At 36.4% G+C, this 20,000-nt stretch overlaps 1 protein-coding gene across 3 annotated transcripts in view; it reads right to left on the bottom strand.

The window, feature by feature from the left end:
* Nucleotides 1-20,000, bottom strand: part of KCNH8 (potassium voltage-gated channel subfamily H member 8) — a 195,821-nt gene that overhangs the window by 116,649 nt on the left and 59,172 nt on the right. For all 3 annotated transcript variants that reach the window (XM_056338272.1, XM_056338273.1, XM_056338274.1), the window contains exons 2-3: nucleotides 15,336-15,569; nucleotides 758-889 (exon numbers count right to left, since the gene is read on the bottom strand). In XM_056338272.1, coding sequence (XP_056194247.1) covers nucleotides 758-889; nucleotides 15,336-15,569 — 366 coding nt within the window. The remainder of the gene's footprint in view (nucleotides 1-757; nucleotides 890-15,335; nucleotides 15,570-20,000) is intronic.

Genomic DNA, 20,000 nt, shown 5'->3' with positions numbered 1-20,000 from the left:
GGTCAATGCTGACTGCATAACCTATATCTCCCCACACTGTCTTTGCTTTGTGTTAGCAGAATTTAGCAAAACTTGGCCACACTATACAGCCAAAATCAATTTGTGGCAGCTGTGAATCATTAGCATAACAGAATCTTTTTCCAAATTCATGAAAGAAACTTCACATTATTTTGTTTCAGAAGCAAATAAAAGCAAGAATGTATTTATTTTGCTAATGGATATTCCTAAAGACATAATAAATCTTATAATTTCATATTGTAATATTCATATGTAATGACAATTAGATGACATAAGAATAGTCATGCTTCTCAATACGCAAAATGATTTCTAAAGTTGTATGTTCTGCTCATGGAAAATCATGAAAAAAATGCATTCATTCATTTCTCAGCCATGCTGAAATCAGATTCACAGAAGGGATGTTTGAAAAGGTCTAACTTTTCCAAAATGTACCTCTGAAAATCCAGAAAGTGCATAAATTAAATCATGGCACATTAAAACAAATTTAATTTTGAGGACAAATTATTCTGTCTCCTGGATTCTGTTTTTACAGAATGTGGAGCAATATGTAAATTTTAAAAATTACAAATAAGAACTTCGATAGATTATTTGTCCTTCCATGTCATATGTTAATTTCTTCTTTGGAAAGCTAGGAGGTCTATATACTGAAAAGGTTACATGAGAGAGTGTTCACGAAAGTGTGACTCCCAAAAAGTTATCAGTGTTGGTTCTTATCAATAGTGTTGCAATTCACACAAACCTTCCTTTTTGTCTTCTGCAGCAATCTTCACTTTTGTGTCTGTTATATCTTTGAAAGAGGCCAGAAAGAGTACTACATCTCCTTTTTCATTCTTTATAGGGACAATATCCAGTAGGCACCAGAATGAAGACCCTGTAAGGATAAAGAATGAATTTAATTCAAACAGCTGTCTTTTACAGAGGGGGGGGGGGGGGAAGTGAACTACTAAATCTACAACTAATGTAATTCTAAAAAAAATATCTTATTTAGGAGATCAGTAGTCAGGGAATCACAGATGTTCAGCTCATGTAAATCTCTTTGCATCACTGGTTCAAGCTCAGTAATACTGCTTTCTCTAGAAGCAAGACATTAATTTAAATGCAGAATTTATCTACAGGGATCATTAATAGAGTTTAATGAAGCTGCTTACTCCTCTGAAACCATGCTTTCCTTTGAACTCTCAACTGATGTTGCTTATTTTACTGGAATAGCTTTCACTTTGTTAACTTGACATCTGAAGCTTCCATGCTTACTATTGAATCATTCTACCTTAATCGTCTGACTTGATACTCATTAAAACCTCTTGACAGAAGACCTGATACTCAAAGCATCATTCTACTAATTCAAAGATATTTAAACTAATCAGACATCAGACTTAGATTAGAAATAGAATTAACTCCTTGCATCTTACAGATGGTGAGATATATAATACCACATGTAATCTGTAAAATGAATATCAGCTGTCTTCTTTACAGTCTATAACGTTCGCCTCGCTAAGACAATGCTGAGTTTGGCAATATTTTTAATGCATGTCAATCTTTCTCTGCCCACATCTGCCACAGAATTATACAGCTTAAAATAAATTGTTACTGCAGTCACTGATTGTGTCATGTGACCTCATTGCAAGGTATGTTGTTCAGTTCTGACAGCATCATTCATAAATCTGCTGTTACTTAGAACAGAAAACAATGAATGTCTAGATGCTGGTAAGGCACCAGAAGTATAACAGAGATCTTAGCAAACATCCTAGATCCCAGCTCCATCCATTCTGGGATAATTCAGCCCAGTGCCAGGCTTTTGTCTTTCTCAGTTTTCGGGTATCAACACTACCTCCCTCCACCCACCATCAGCCTACTAATATTATTTAAAAGATATATTTGTACTGCTACAGAATTACTTTTTTAGGTTTAAATTTCTTTTCTGGGTACCTCTTCACACTTCCACAATCGTGTTGTTTCCCAACATACTATTTTTCACATTCATTTACAAACAGAAGTCTACTTTCATTCAGAAAAAGAAATAGGAATAGTTCCCTGGTCCACTGCCACCACAACTGGCTACTGCCAAATGATCAGCTGAGCTTTAGAGGTGTCCTTAGAAAGAGCAAGCAGGTTAGCCACGTCCCTCTCTATTTGCTGTCTTCTGAACTCTGCAGTTTTGAAAATGAACTGGACACACTAAGATCACAATTCAGCTTTCTAAATTAATTTTTCAACTGGATTTTCCCTGACTGCCTGTTGAAGGCCGTAGGTAAGCATTGGGGATGAAACAACAGCTTCCCTTTTGAAGGACCACCACAGCTGAAGGTATAAAAGTATGCTTCAAAGGAAATTCTTCTGGTTCTCTCTGTCCTGGTCAAACTTTCCAAGAGGCAGACAGGCAGCTCTGAGAGTAGCATTACTAGTTCAGTCATCAGGTAACTCTTCCACTTGAGGCATTTAAAGAAGGGGCAGGGATAACCGGGAACAGGAGGACAGAAGGCTGGAGGAAAGAAAAATCATGGGAAGAAGCAGACTGGCTTTATGTTGGGTTTAAAGTTACTCATTTTGAGGTTGAAGGCAGAGCAAGCCAAGAAGTCCTGTTAAAAGAAGGTAGGACTGGTGTCAGAAGCAAGATATTTCTTCTTCTTCTTCTTCCATTTTAATTCTCCATTCTTAAATAATTTTCTGTACAGATTTGACATTTTTATCAAAACTTCTGGGAAAAACTGCTTGGTGGTGTTACTGTCAGAAGTGTTCTAGATGGCCACCACCCTATCAATCTGAAGTGATGCATTCAAAGAGAGGAAGCATTAAGCAATTTTACTTTCCTGCTTAAATATAGAATCACAGATCTCTACAAAATATTGTTATAACTCTTAAACTGGCCAAATTCTTACTTGTAAAGTTACGTTCTGCCTGTCTGCATTCTAGCAGTAGTTTCAGCTGGACGAAAAGTCACTCAATTCCTTCTACTAAACACCAATAGCTGCAATGATCTTTTAAACAGCTGTTTTAATCTCCTCCAGAAGTAGGAGTGTATCTTATTCTTTGCTTGTCTTACACACACGCGCACATGCACGCACATCATTAAAGCTGCTCCTGGAAGAAAATTGTGGACATCAGCAGTGTTCAAACAAACCTAAGTTATGTTATGCTAAGAAGCACACCTGGTAATGTTATCTGAAATGATAAGTTTGTAGGTTTAAGGAAGTTATGGTAACATGGTTCATCGATAGAAATAGAGACAAATCCTTCTAATTTTTCATGTTTTAATGCATTTACTCTTTTGTATAATCAGAGTGCATTTGAATTGTTTGCAGGTGAACTGGTCACTGAAAACATTCCACCCTGTCAATATTTAACATCATTTCCTGTTTCCCTTCAATCATATTTTCTCTCATTATCTACCCTCCTCCTCCTCCTCTATAAATATGTCTGAAAATATTGTGACTAAGCAAAGCAAAGATGCGTAAAAAATGGTATGCACCACTAAAGAAACACATATCCCAAACATGCAATAGGCTACTTCTCTCCTGAAGAGCTCCAGGCTAGTGCTGTGCATGGTGCAGCTGCCAGTCTCGGCATTACTTATACACTAAACCTTCAGAAGTCCTAAGCTGAACTTGTTGGTGTTGGTTTTTTTGTTTTTCTGCCTTTACTCTGAAAGGAGCAAATAAATATGAAGTATTCTTCAGGACTAGAGGAGATGATTCATTTTAAGTCAGTACTAGGTCAATATGTGGTTGCACTTTGTCAAGAACAGAAGCATGCAATCTTTCACTACTGAGGAGCATTCTTAGAAAAATATACTGATCCAACACAATCTGTTACATAGCTTTTACTGAAAGCCAGCATCATATAATTCTGTAAGCCAAAAGAACTTTCTACTCATCAAAAAAAAAAAAAGTAGTGCTCTGCTTTGTTACAGTTCTTTTGAGTGCACTCATCTGTGAGACAGAAATTCCTTCCCTGCTTCAGATGGTGCATACAAAGGTCTTCTGTATTGTCAAGAGTCCTCTATCACAGAAATTTCTTCTGGAGGTTTATTTATGTACAGACTCTTTATTGCTTCAAGCCACCATTCTTGGAGAAAGAGTCTAATCTTTCCCTTGCATTATGAACTGGAGTTTCAAAATATATTTTAATATCCTCAAGGCTTATATAAGCACATCACAGGGAAGGAAAAAAAGAGACCAAATGAAGCATAATCTTATCACAAAGCAATTTGGCTATAGTCCACCTTTTATACATACATAAAGAGAGTGCTTTATGGTCACTCTCTCAAGCACCCTTTCTACCTTTCCTCGCTCCAACAGCTGGAAATCTGTCCTCATACTGAAATCAAAACAAAGGTCAACAGACCAAGAAATTTAAAAGGAAGATTTTATACAAAACCCTGCCATTAGAATGCCAATAGCCTTCAGAGCCAAGCATTGCTTTCACTAGAAAGCAAAGCCTGCTTAAACCAAGGAACAGACTCAGACCGTTAGCCCTTTTGGTGAGCTATGTGTGTTCATCATACAGAAACACTCAATCTTCAGTCATGCCCACCCTAGACAAAGCCCAATGAAATACTCAGGATGGAAATCTTTGGTGGATATATGGTTATTGAAGAGGTATAATAATATAGAAATGAAATGGGATTATTGACAACCAGCTTATATAATTCTTTAACAAAATAATTAAATCCATCTCGTCAAAAATTTTAATTGAGCATTTCTGCAGTAAGTGCCTTGTTAACCACACTTATTCCTATTAAAAAATTTCTTAGAAGTGGTAATATAGATGCAAAGCTATGTTTTCTTTTTGCCCCTTACGGCCTGGGCTCAAAAGCTTAAGGCTTCCTTTTTTTTGGCTACGTGTCAACCATCAGTGGTTATACCCACTTCCAGACCTTCACTTCCTCAGGACTTTGCTTGCCACATCACTCTCCAGACAGACATTGAGCTGGCTTGTGTTGCCCCTTCCATCACTCAATGGCAGAAGATAATAAATGAACAAATTCCTGTGGTTTATTTCCACCTCTCTGTGGTGAGAGGAGGAGGGATTAGATGCAGACCTCTTTCGTGAAGCTCTGCATCTGCACATAACGTATCAGACTAACCAAATGTAATGTTTCATAGGTACCTGAAGAAAAAAAGAAAGTTTAAATGTTTTGCATATCAGACACATAAGCTTTTGGCACAAGGCAATCACTCCACAAGGAATAATTATCAGGATATATAAGCAGAAGAGGGCAGAATTAGGCCGCACAGGGCATCATAAGTCTGGCACATTTCTTTATTTCAGTACTTGACTTAGTAAACTAAATGTTCTTTTAAGTAGATGCAAATCAAGCCTTAAAAAAAAAAAAAATTGAAACACACCACCCTATTTCTGGCCATTTGTTATGTAGAAGACAAAGATAAAAATATTTTAATACAGATATCTGTAATAATTCGTCAACAAAGTTGATGCTAAATCCTCAGCAACAACACAGTCTCATTGACAGAGTCACTAATTGTTAACAGAATAAACCTACTGCTGGGTACAGGATAATGCCAGAGATGTTTTAGCTCGGTCATTTCCACTTTTCCATCACAGAAAGTGTGGACTCCCAGACTGACAGACCAGGATGCCAAAGACTTTTTCTGGGGAAACCAAACTCTCTTTCATTAGCTTATTCAAAGATTCCCAGCGTCACTGATAACATTTCATTTTGAATGTTCTGTGGTTTTGACAAGATATCAACTTTTTGTTGAGGAGAGCAAGGTGCAAAAAAAAAAAAAGCAATGGTTTAAAAAAAATACAAGTGAAGAGAAAGAGAATGGGGCTGAAAGAAAAAGTACAGCTATAAATTGAGTACTTTCTTGCAAATATCACAGCTTTGACAATGACCAATTAACACAGCCAATGCAAGGCTACGTTGCTTTAAGTAAATAAGCACCTTATTCTTCTCCATCATTTCTGCAGAAGTGGCATGTATAAATTAACAAAATCTATTTTCTTTTTCCTCCACTACTGCAGCTGTAGATGACAGCCTGTGTGTGATACCCTAGTGACAGTCTTTGGTCTGACAATATTGCAAGAAAAACTAACAGAACACATATGGACTATCAGGTAGATGACTTATGTGGTCACTGATGGTTGTGCTAACACTTGCGTAGGAGTAGTAAAGAAGGCTCAAGGACTTGTTTCCCCAGGTTCTGTATGGCAAACAGATCATACTTGTATCCTCAAGTAACTCTCCCTACAAGCTTTAACAGTCAATGCAAATCCATTCCAAAATACCTTAAACCAGAATACAGTGTATCCCAAGAGTGTGGTAGAGGAAAGGTGATACTTAAGATACCTTAGTAACAAAGTAAAAATTGTATTTCAGTATAAATAAGTAGGTATTAATCCTGTGGAGCTGATTTAGAAACCTCCGTTAAAAATATCTCTGCATGCTTCTGTACAGGCTATAGAGTACCGTGTGAAATTATTCAGATCTATCACATCTCACCAGAGAACGTGTAAACTCCTCCTCCATGTGTCCACTCTTCTTTTCTGTGCCCAGTTTCAAACTACACTGTGGTCCTGCTACTGCCAGGTAACTCAGTGACTCACATGTCACGTTCCCCAGCACGTCTAACTTTTTCTGCCATCACTGCCATGATGGAGAGATGGAAATGATGTTCTAAGAGAAGACACTTCTCAGCACAGCAGTCTCCAATCCTTGCCTCTCCTGCAAACTGCCAGTGTTAAGCAGAAAGGCTTAACTCACCACCTCAAAGTCTCCATTTATTACTATGTGCACAGACTACCTCTGTCATGGCAGCTCCAAGTTTGAGTGCCTGACTTTTCCAACTTCGTGCTCTTCACATATTTTTAATGCAACAGCTAGTACAGTCTGCAGTGCACATTTTATGTAAATTAGTTTATGAGTTCACTAGTTTATGAGCTCCTGCTCATCTACATTTCAGCTTTTTTTACTCAGCTTTCCTGTCTCTCCTTTTATAACTCCACTCTTTCCTACTTAATGAAACTCGTTTCAGAATCCTCTAGTTGCATTTGAGTTTTCATTGAGCAAAAGCAGAGAAGCTAAGCAATGCCTGTTAAAGCCATGTGACGTACATTATCCTTATGTGTACTACTTATTTTTTGTCTGCTCTAATTTCCTTTTCCTATCTCCATCCAGATTAGAAAAGAAAACTGCGTTTAAGGAGATAAATGCTTCCCTGATGTAATACATTTACCAGGTTACATTTATAACAATTAGAAAAATACACAGGATTATCTAAAAACTCAGTTAAGTCAATGAAATGCATTATGTTTAAACGCAAAAAGCTTCAGGGCGGATTCATAAATATTATCAGTCTGCAACCTCCCTTTCCTCCACCTCCAATGATCATTACTCATCATAATATTACAAGGCATTCAGCATTTGTCAGCTAAATCCTGGGAGAGTACTAATTGAGACAGTCTATTATATAAATAAATATCCAATATCTATAGTTAAAGTGGGAAAGAAACCCAACATAAAACATAACCAACAAAACCCAAACCAAAATACTTTTTCTTCAATAGCTTTGTACGGACTGTTTCAGAAATAGTCAGGCTCAACCCTTCCTGAGCAGTCTAGTCTTTACTGTCTTCAGTTGAATTCTGTTTTTTTCATTGCTTTGAGTTGAGCAATCCTAAAATGAACAAAAAATTGTTTCCCTTGATTACTGTATTTTTGAAATCTATTGCTAAAACACTGTTTACAACCTACGGTCCTTATTCCTTTTGGGTTTTCAGAGCTTCTAATCCAACATGTAGATGTAATCATTGCATTAAATATGATTTCTCAGTCTACTGAGGGTTGTACTTTTAAAAAAAAAAGCCAAGACATTTTCTAAGGCCAGGGTGATCTTTCATATACATGTATCTGTGCATATATATTTACATGTATACACACATATATATGAAACCCCCATGTATTTATAAACGAGTTTTTTCATTTCTCTCTTTCTCCCTATAAGCTACTTAATCTTTTTGAAATTGTGTCTGGTATTTTGACATCAGGAAGAGTTTTAGTCCACATTCATCTAAACACAACCACGTTTTCAAATGACATTACTGTGCTTTTAAGCTTATATTCTCTTCAAAAGAAGCTTTAAAGATGACACAAAACTTCTTGTAAGCAAAAACAGAGCAAGACCAACACAGACCACTACACTTATAAAGACAACTTTCCAATTTTTCAGTTTCAAGAAACAAGTGATAACAACATAAACAAAAATATCTTCTTGCAAGATATTTTTGTGACCCTCATTCTGGAGTGTCTAACAGCAGCAGACCCCAAAAACAGGAGGTCAAGGGTCTGCAGAATGGGAGGTCTCCCAGCCCTGGGAGAAGTGCTGGTCACAGTCTCATGGTTATTCATATAGCTTTCAGCAGACATTCCACAGGGAAAGAGGGGATTCTGCCGGTTAGTTGTCCACTTACATCACAAAGCTCCATTTTAGAAACGGATCATTTATTTTTCACTGCTTTTTCCACAAGCTTCGGTCAGAGAAATTATTTTGCTTAATCAGTGCCAATATAGTCTCTGTCTATTATTTTAGTTTTATCTGTTAGTACTAATCAGCAGGTTTTAAGCAAGTTCGAAGATTTTCTGTTGAGCCCACGATTCTAGAGCTTTAACCTGCTGTTGGCATGCTGCCCACTGGCACCTTTCTGGAAGGCAGGGGCTAACGCTGGGACCTGAGAAAGGGTCAGGTCATGGACCTGGATTGATACCTCTGTCCTGCCAGTTTTATGGGTTTTGTACAGAAGGGTTTTGAAACACACACTGAGGAATTACATAACGCTGTAGAGAAGATTAATCTTCCCAGTTCACCACTCGAATCCATGTGAGCACATGCTGTAAACAGACTCTGAGCCTGCTCAGTGAAAAGAATTATAGTTACCCCACCAGTTGGAAAGAAGTAGGTTTTAACCGTTTAATTACTTAATTGCTCTATAAAATCAGACTGCTTTTGCAACTCCCCAGTCAAATCAGTGAGAGGGTTCAATAGACAGTTTTAACATGAGCTTCCTGACACTCTCTCAAAAAACTATGGAGCTAATGCAAGGACTCATTGCAATTTTCAGCACAGGAGGTGGCAAATAGTCTGCACTATGATCCTTCATGTGAATTTGGGGATCAGGAACAAAACAAGAAAATGTCAGCAGAAGAGATGCATGTAGTCATCAGGAGAAATGGTGCTTTGATGTTTCTTTAACAAAAGAACAGCCTACCTCATGATGAAGCACGGGGACAGAAGTTATTTGGCTCAAGTTTGATTTAAAAACTCATAAAAATAAAATGTAGCCTATCAGCAGCCTCAGTGTGGCTATAAAATTGTGAGAAAATTTGAAGCGTGACTGGTCTGATGTAGTACAAACATCCCCACCTACATCTTCTCCTAAAAAACAGATGTATAGAAAGCAGCATAATGAAATATATCTTTTTTTTAAAAAGTGCATACAAGCATTACTACCAGCCATTCATACTAAGTGCAGCTGGAAGCCTAGCATGCCTGTATGGAAACACTAATCTGTCAGCATCTGTAAGCGATGAAGGGCCCATCACTTTGCAACAATGCAATAAACAGCAGGAAACTCTCATACAGATTTATTTACTTATCAGCGTGCTTCTAGGAGAACAAATCTTTTCCCAGTGAATTATGTTTTTAATAAATCATTTTGCTATTGAAAGAAACTATTAGCCAATGTCACCGTGAGTGCCATCAGAACGAAGTATCAGCGCTGTCAGTCAGTAAGCAGCAATCTTGTTGAGGTGTCATTAAATTGCAGCAAAAGATCTAGGATATATCAGATCACATTGCACATGGGATTTTACTTTTTTTTTTTTTTTCCTTCTAATTGAACGGTTTTGTCTCCTTGTAGGGTTTTGCTGACTGCTTTACCTGAGGCTCTGCAGAGTTTAAGCCAGAGCTCTCTGGCACATCTTCCTCTTCTGCTGCAGAAGCTGGGACCTACACACTTCAAGACTATACATTATCTTTCACCAGAGGCCATCGTTCAATCAAATGAAGTGTTCGGGGAGAAAAGGAGACCAAAATTCTGTCTTCTGTGAAACAGAGGAAAATAAGGACATGCCTTCTCTCTATGTCCCAAACTATACTGCTTTTTAAGAGAAAGGCTTTCCCAAGATCACTGAAAATTCCTAAAGTTTACTGAGCTATGTGGAAGGGGGGGAAGAAAAAAGGAAAAAGGGAAAAAAAAAAAAAAAGAAAAAAGAGGATGTTTTTATAAAGATACCAATTATTGCTTATGGCTCATGTAATTGCAATTATGTATAACCACCAGATTAATTTTTTAGTGTTGCTTGTTCTTTTTATTTCCCTTCTGTATTTTGTTCTGTAATTTAGATAATGTGAGCAAAACAACCACAAAAGCTTTTTAGCTTTCTTATTTTTAGGCCACATTTTTAAGGCAGACCAGAATTGAAGTCATGTTGCTGCGAACTATCCTGCTAAGCAACTTGTCAAGGGACTTCCTCTACATTAGCAACTAGACGTCACTAGAAAATTGATGTCCCTGTATGGAAATTTCCCTCCCCCCTCCAGTTAGAAAATTCTAAGAAATGCCTCTTCTCTAACTGCTGGGCTTAACATTTCCCAAAGACATGGTGGGTTTCAGGAGATTTTTAAAACAAAGTTCATATTAAAAATGTACCATACAACTCCCCTGTTTCAAAATGCTACAAGATGTTTTCAGACAACCATTAAAAGCAGGTTTTAAAACTTCTTGTTGGAAAAAAGGGATACCATTCCTGCAACGAGCAAAATACTTTTTGTAGGGAAGAAAAGCTTTAAGAAAACCTGATTTTCTTTCATTTTAAAGGAAATTAATTTTCCTTAAATTTACTTATAATTAATTAAATCTTCTATAATTTTAAATAAGATTAAATTCATCATCTAAAAAAAGCTTTCTTCGTTTCCTTAACACAAGTCATGCATTAACTGCAAATAATGTAATGGAGCCTTCGTTATTCTGTAGCCGCATTATTCAGCTGCAGCCATGGCAGAGGCTATATAGATGATGTCTCATAGCTTGAGGCTTATTTCATTTGCCTCTGGCTGTCATTGCTGCTCGTGCGAGAACACTGCTACACCTAGACTTCAAATGGCCTCTTACCTGATGGTATCTAGTAAGTCAGTAAGAGGCTCTGACTTTCACCCTTACTCTACTCATGTTCCACTCATCTGAAATAATACCTTGGTCCTGACCTTCCAGATAATCATACAGAGTTATTAAAACACATATTCTCCTACACTGATGAGAAAAGCCCCAAAATACCTTGCTTTAATCATACCAACTCTTAAAACAAAAAACACACCAAAAAAAAAAAAAAAAGCAAAATAACTATATTGTGCCTTCCTGACTTTATCATTTACTTACCAAATCTTTAGGGGCCAAGAACTACAAGGCACATGCCTAAGACATACCTCAGAAAGTGTTTAATTCATTTTACTTGTGGAAGATGACAAAGTGCAAAGTGTCCCTTGAGTCCAAGTGGCCTATCGCAGATGAAGCAACTCTGCATGCAGCCAGGTCCTAAGGCAACTTGTGATGGTGGTCCCAGCAGCATCCACTCACTCCAGTCCTCTTACAGCAGGGATTTTTAATTGCCCACAAAAATCTGCCCAAACAGCCCTGTTGTTGGGGTGCACAGGTAATACAGGCACCACAGTGACGCCTCTCAAACATCCGTAAATCTGAACTGGCTGTGGCTGATTACGTAGTGTTTCACACAAGCTACACGGACACAGAAAGAGGCCAATTTCCTTTCAGTGAAGGAAGGTTGTAGAACCAGTGCAGGTCTTCAGAGGGTGTGCGTAAGAACAAATCTCTTTTGAAACACTACAAACTGATTTTTGAAACATCGGAAATTGATCTGATGAGGTCATCAGTGAATCAAGGTGTGACCTTCTCAGCAGCAGCAGATGGACAGTTTAGACTGGACTAAGTCAATGATTATAGGGTTTATTGTAGCATCATCTTAGACTGTAACAGTAAGGGGAAAATCCACATTGCAGCTTAATTGTACTTCATCTTGGGGGATTATTAGGAGCTCATTAACTACATGTACTTGCTATTGATAAATTTTTGCAGTGGTCCAGCAGGGAGAAAAAGAAGGGTTTGTCTAAATGTAGTTCTGTAGCATAGTGTCCTTCTGCTTTTAGATTACTCTGAAAAAGAGATCCAGGGATTGAGTTCATTTCTCACAACTCACTTGAATTCAAAAAGGTTACTTTGCATTTCCATTATCATAATTGACAACTTAATTCATTGCAGATGTTTTGAAGGAAGTGTAGAAAGAGTAAGAGGAAAAAAAATCATTTAAGAAATCAGCTCCTAAGCTATAGAATTTTAAAACTTTCTGAAGAAGGCAACAATCATAAAATTCCTTGTCTTTTAATAGTTTGCTTTTCTGTCTTCAAAAAACCAATATAGCTCTGATAAATGAAAAGTTAGAACTGGATAAGGAACCAAAATAAATACTGAAAATATCACGAAAAGTGTATTTTGAGTGCTATTTTCAAAAGACTTCTCTCAAGCTGCTGTTACTGCTGCCACAGTTCTAATACTGCTCTGTGCTAACACAGCAGAAAACATCCTGGATGAGAAGGTACAGCCTGTTTATCCTATTCTAAGGATCCATTAAAAAAACCCACACATGAATAAAAGTCCTATACACTTCTAGTCATTCCAGGAGGATTGTTTTCTTCCAACCCAAACCATTCTATGATCCTGTGATTGTATGATAAGAAAGCAAGAATAAGTTACTGCATTCATATAACCGTTTCCCTCACAGTCATTTCTTATCATAACGTTGTGCTCATTATTAAGCTTTTAAGAAGGATGCTGAGGGGTGTCAGTCTATTCTGTGAGCTCAGAATTATCCCTGAAGCTCAACTTCTATCCCTGGATTTATCCCTGAAGTGTACATTTGGTCTTATAGCTAGGCCTACAGAGCAAGGCTGTACCTCTGAATAGCGGACTAAAGCCAGATACCCAGTTTTAGTCTGACACCCTGAATTCCTACTGGGACACTGAAGTGCAACCCTGTGACAACTAGGTATTGCTCGTTACTTGTCTCCCACTGACCTCCGTTCCTGGCATTATACCGGGCCTGACTATACCTAACTATACTACACCATATATAGACTACACTAGCCTAACTGACAATTATTTTCTGTATCGGGTAAGCCTGAAGGTATCCATACAGTCATTTTGGGGTGATTATTGCCAAAGTTCTTCTTTCTTCAAATATTTTTTAAACATTTTTCTATAGCAAAGACTTTTTTCTTTCTCTTTTTTTTTTTTCTGCCAATGTTGAATAAGACTAACAGCTTCAGAAGTTCAATTTTTCTTCTGTGAAAAACCCAACACAACTCCAGACTTGAAACATTTAGTTAAAATGGGTCATTTACCAAATTTGGTGTCTGCAATTTGCAGCTCTGTTGAAAAAACAAAATTACTTTTAAGATAAATTTTGCTTTTATTCAAGAACAGTCTCATGTTATTTTTATACCTATTCATTTCTGTTTCCCAGTGGTACAGAAATACATGAGAATGAAAAATATAATAGGCATCCTGGCAAATTTATTCATACTCAGAAAATGTCTTGGAATGGCTTCCCGTCAAACTGTACACAGGGATGCAAGTAGGATAGATTGTGGGAAATCTTTTATCCTAATCAATTTCTCTTAATCTATTTATCTGTGGTTCAGTTACTTTACTGTTAAGCAAATTGACCTGCAATCTCTTTCTGCCTGCATTAATCGTTTCTATTATAGGTTTGAAACACCCTTTCATAGTGCAAAGGAATCACAATTTATCATTTAGGACCAAGACAGTGAAATGAATGTGTTAGCTTTACTTCTTTCTTTTACATACATTGAAATCTGGTCTCACCATGCCCACTCATCACTGTACAATACTTGAGAAAAGCAGCTCCTGTCCTTCCAGATTAAAATAATTCTTCCTTATACTCAAGACATGATCTACAAATTTGAAACTACTTTCTTTGAATAACCTTCATAAAACATAAGTTCAAGGAACTATAGGAGTCTCTTCTAAATGCAAAAAACCCAACATTAAACACCACCTCCAAGCCTCCCCAAAAAGACAAGAGAAGGAAGCATTTAGCAGCATCTTCAGAATAACTTCAAAACTTAACACTGTGAAAAACAGCAGACATAAATACAAGCCATCTAAGCAACGTTTCTCTTTTTGATATGTTACGGAAAGCGAAGCTGTCTTCTAAGATTCTAAATCACCGACTATCTTCTTGTAAAAAAAAAAAGTTACTTTTAGAAAATAGCTTTTAAAAATATCTAATATAATAGTAGTAATATTTGAGGGGAAAATGTTTCATTAGTAAAGACGTGAGTAGAATCTATGAAGACGACACATGGTCTAAACGTATGCCTAGAAATTCTAGCCTTATAATAAAACAAAAGGTGATACTCGGCAAGCAGCCATGGATCCATTGAACCCATGGATCATTAAACACATGTGAAGGCTCCTATATCACTAAGGCGGCTGCAGTCCTGTCAGTATCTCACACTTAGTGTCACCTGTTTGAAGATCACATGAACAATGGCAGCGTAAATGCTTACAGCACAGGTGCACTAAAGAACCTGATATAAATGAAACAAGCTGGTAAGTGTGCATGGTGGGGTGCTTGCTTCCATGGCTCATTCATCTTGACTATGAAACTGTCCTTATAAATGCCCTACCACAGGAGTGAAAGCTTTGATGGTGCAACCTGAAATTTACTGAAGTCGATGGAGTTGCTTAATGCCCAGAAATGTTTTTTTAATGTGACGATGCATACTTAAATATAAATTTTACTTAAAGTACTTACCCACTTCTTGAAAATCATTATTATTGCATTGAAATATAGTGGCTGAGCATTTTGTTGATGGGACTGAAAATTGTACAGAGTCATGGTCTACCATATGGTGAGTATTAATTTTTTAATTTAAGTTTCAGCAGTTAAGGGTAAGAACTGCAATACGTGAAAAAGTAGAAAATGCCATGTCACACTGAGTGCAGATAACACGGTGTCTCATCATGCAGTTTAGGATCCTAAATTTGTTCTATGCATCTTTGTGACTTGTCATATACTTACATATAATCAGTAATATTGATATAAACGTAGTCTCAATGTGAACTGTCTTTATTGAAATCTGTTCTTGTAGGACTGATTATAGACATAAAAAATCATTACATAAAAATGCATACTATATATCATATGCATTAATGCTAAGTTTCATTCTTTGGGACTAACAAAACAGGAAAGAAAAACTTACCATTCTTCTTATAGAACATGATTTCTCCTTTGAACTCTACTTTTTCCTCCAGTGATTTCTCAATTTGAACAATCATCTGCTCATTTGTTTCAGCACCAAGTAAAAATTTACAGCTGCAGCTCTTCTGCATGACTTCAGTTCGTGCAAATCCAGCAAGCTCACAGAAGCCATCTGAGCAGTAAACAATAGGGAATCCCTTAGCCACCTGAGCATTTGCAAGGATGAAGTTACTATCTGTAGAAGAACACAAAAGTGAAACAAGAATTACAGTCTGATTTCTACATCATTTGACGTAACACTTCCTTTAGATTCATAGAAAGGCACAACTGGACATGGCGTTTAAAAGTGAAGTCCCAACTGCCTGCAAAACACAATTCAAATTCTGGTTTTAGACCATTAGTCTGAAAGTCAAGTTTTACAGCTCACAAAACATCTTCATAAGATGGTTCCTCATGGCTACGTACAGCTTGCCTCACTGCATCCTCAAGGAATAATTTATGATAACTGTCTCTGAGATGGATGATAGCACATTAAAACAACCACTTGACCAAAGACTGGTGACAAACATGGAAGCTTTGGAGATATTTCAAAGGTGCTGTTATGCTCCCACTCAAACTACTCCGCAGTCTGAACATGCACAGCTATATCTTAAAAAAACCGAATCCCTCTATGCTCTCAGTAAACTAAAGATGATCTTTAGCGACACTCAAATTAATTTCTTCTGTATAATTTTTCAAGGGAATCCATAAAAGTAGAGTTGAGAGACATTCTGGGACTATAGGAAATTGTTTGTAGTTTGTTTTTGCTCCCCCCCCCCCCCTTTTTTTTTTTTTGAGGGAAAAAGATTTCACCCAAAAGCACTATCAGTTGTCTTCCAGAGCCCTACCACACTTCTCCCATATGAAACAAGCACATCAAAGATTGAACATCCTGTTACACCTTAATGCATTTTATACATTTTCATGTGTGTAAGATGTATGACAAATTCAAGAAGAGTATATTGACATGGAGATCAATCAACAAAAAGCAATGTTCCAGTCTGAGTTCAAATCCTTCACAAATCTTGCAGCCTAATAGCTCATTTCTATCCTTTGTAGAAGTGTCTTTGAAAGTTTTTTCCCTTCTTAAACTCTCATCACCAGCTTACATCAAGAGCTCTAGCACTTTATGGTCTTTTTAAATTAGCATGGAGACCCTTTCCAGATAATATATGAAGTTCTTATACATTATTTTTGCTTGTGTTTCTTTATCTTGAAGTGGTGGAGGGAAAGTTTTATGGGAGGAATCTGTCTACATTTCACATCGAGGGAGGAAAGACTGTTTTTTGCCTATTGCTTATTAAGGAATGTTTACCTTGCAGCTTGCTAGCAGGAGCTTAGGAGCAGTTTAGTCCCAAGACAAATAACTCTCATTTTTCAGACTTATGTGCATGGGGATTCATGGGTATGCATTAAGGGAAAATACTATTAAATAACCCAGAATCCCTTGATAAATATTCATAAATTGAAAGAGAAATAATGAACTATTTCAATGGAAAACTCAGGTTGATATGCCTAATCCCCATACAGTGATATATTATTCATGAACAGGGAAGGTAGAGACAGAATTCAAAAAGCAAAATAGAGGGAGCGTAGGTCCATTTCAGTTTGAACTATCACAGGAGTTCTACATCCATGAAATTTCAATAACTTCAGCTACCTTACCCTTTTATTTACCCAAGGGATAAAATATTATGGCCGATACTGCTAAGGTTTCAGTATTTTAATGACAATGCCGAGGCTTTTTAAATGATCAACTTGCTCTTAAGCTTTACTTCATTCACTCACCTTTTGTTTAAAATTAATTAAAGTCTTTCAATAAATGATTTTTCTATTAAAACAGACTTTTCTCATTTGCCAAATAATTTGATTTAAAAATGCATTCTGGTTCAGTGCAGTGCTTGATTTAGCTGGTCATTTTTATTTGCCTAACTAGGGAATATGTATCATTATCATTCATGCACTGACATGCTGCTCCCCCTGTCAACACAAAACTAAATCCCCACACTGCCAAAAGAATTAAAATCATATGCTTGTAGTGCAGTTTAATGATGGTGCTACAGTGCAAGACCTGCAGATCATACGTTCTAAATGCTTCTGTAGCTATCAAATTAATTTCCTCCTGGGTTTCTTGTTGTTTAAGATATAATTTTGTGATGCAAAGATTTTTATTTATTTATTTATTTATTAATTCTGATTGTTGTGAATTGCATGAAGGAGAATATGGAACACCAGGACAGAAAGGATAGGGAGGATGCTCTCAGAGTGTAGGAGTGTTTGAATATCATTATGAACAGGAATACACTGGAGCTTACCAAGCTTATAATCATTTTATGAAAAATTTAAGACAGTCAAACTCTGCTGTTATCTACATACAAATAAGCCCAGAATACTCTTGGTTACTTTTGCATTCATATAAAAAACCAATTTACTTTTAAAAGTCAACCCAGTGAAAATTATATTCAACCTGAAGTTCAAATGAAACGATGAAAGATAAACCTGTAATCCCAAACTAGTAGACTAAGGGATGTACTTTAATAATTTATTTTTTAAATTCCTTGTGATATTTAAGGATCAAGCAACATAATTTTATCCAATAATTATGTGTATAATCAAATTCTTCAGTAATATTTATTAAGTGATAATTAACATTTAATTATTACACAAAGCAATTTAAAAAAAGCTCATATGTTAAAATATTCTGGTTAAAAATTTATTTACTTCTGTAATTTATTTTCATAGCTTGGAATCTTCAATATCACTTGCTATTCCTAGGGCACATAAGGCATCAAATAATAATTCAAAAAACAAGAACTGAGGGTGAAATTTATATCATTCAGGCTACAGTGTGAAACAAATAACAAACCCAACATTTAATGCTATGATCTTCAGTGATAGCTTGCTAGATCAAAAAAAAAATCCAGAGTAGGAAGAATGAATGTTGAATTCCGTATTAATAGTTCAGCACATCAGCCTGAATATCAAGTTATTTTATTTGGGTTGGTTGATCAGGAAACAGTATTAGATTACTGGTAGGATGTTTTTTGGGTTGTGGGTTGTTTGTTTGTTTGTTTTTTACAAGAAAACACATTCAAGCTAAATTTATGATCTATTAAAAAACATGTAACCTTGAGCCTTTGGGACTGTTTAGGAGTACAGGGAATTTGCAACAACATAGACTGCTGCAAATCTGTGAACAACCTGAAAGAATGGATTTTGACAAAACCACGAGTAGCAGTTTTCAACTCAGAAATTAAGTGCTATACATTTATGCAAATTAAATAAAAATAATTACATTGTGTATTTGTATATTAGCTTTGGATAAAAATACTTGCTTGTATATTCAAGCCTGTGTGTGAAGCATAGAGGACGATTTAAAAGTGCTTCTCTTAAAGAATAGGACAAGAACCTTAGACACAAAAAAATCCAAGAACATTCACAAACTTTTCATTTAGCAGCAAGTCAGCAGAGACAGATGAATATGACAGAGGTATTCCACAAATATTCAGCACAATTTAAAAGCAGATTTGTTTCAACTATCCTTGTTTTCCTTTGAGCTCATTTTCTATGATGACCAAATCACTTTTTTTCACATGAAAGTGTGATACAAAGAATATTAGCAACTTGCACACCTGCATTTGCTTTGGAAGCAGGACATATTGGAGTGGATGGGACATTCACCAACAGAAGACTAGCATGGTTTCCAGAAACCTCTGCCAGACACATAATATAAAATCAGGGACAATTAAACAAGCTGAACCAGAACCATGCTAACTAACTACACCTTCAATCACAAGCTCACACGCTGTTGCCCTGTTTCAATGACCTGAAAACCAGAAATTATAATCTAAGAAACAGAATAAATTTGTATCACATACCATCTGATACAGAGAGACAGGTTCATTAAATGTCCCATGACAGAATTTTAGAATTGAGATAATTAAAGGAAAAGGCTATTATGCAAGTCTCTGCTTCATAATTAATGCACACAATTTATCTGACTGTTTGTAATGAGACAATATTACAATTAAACTCAGCACTCCCTTGATAAATCTTACTGTCATCTTATTTAGCAAAAAAATGACAAAAGGGTTTTTGCTTTAATACTGTAGCTATGTCTGCTATAAATTTCATTATTGGCCTTCCCCGATTCTTGTAACAGTTCCTTTCAAAGTCCAGATGGTTTCTGCAAGTCTTCATCTTTACCAGTGGAGAACATCTATCTGACTTCTTGTACAACTGAGTACAGCCAACCACCACACTAATTTTAAATATTAAATTATTTATGAATTAAAAAGGAAGGAAAAAAAAACTACAAAAAAAAATCCCTAGCAATTGAAGAAGCTGCAGTAATTAAACAAGTGACTCATATTAGTCACTCTATCAAATGGAGAACAGTCCATAAATTCTTCTGGATAAAAGGATTTACTACATTTCAGTGTGATTCCGCAGTTGCTACATGGGCAACTTCACAAGAGAAGTCGCATTCCAGGTTCACACAAATTACTATTACAGAACATGACCATGTTAACAGTTAAGGTTACCTAACTGAAAGATTAAAATATTGCACATGAGAACATTTAGCTTTTTTCAGCACATTTAGATGCAAGTGAGTCTAATTAGAGTT

Source organism: Falco biarmicus, chromosome 4 (genome assembly GCF_023638135.1).
Source record: "Falco biarmicus isolate bFalBia1 chromosome 4, bFalBia1.pri, whole genome shotgun sequence".
In the NCBI taxonomy this organism is placed as follows: domain Eukaryota; kingdom Metazoa; phylum Chordata; class Aves; order Falconiformes; family Falconidae; genus Falco; species Falco biarmicus.
This window is presented reverse-complemented; position numbering and strand designations above follow the sequence as displayed.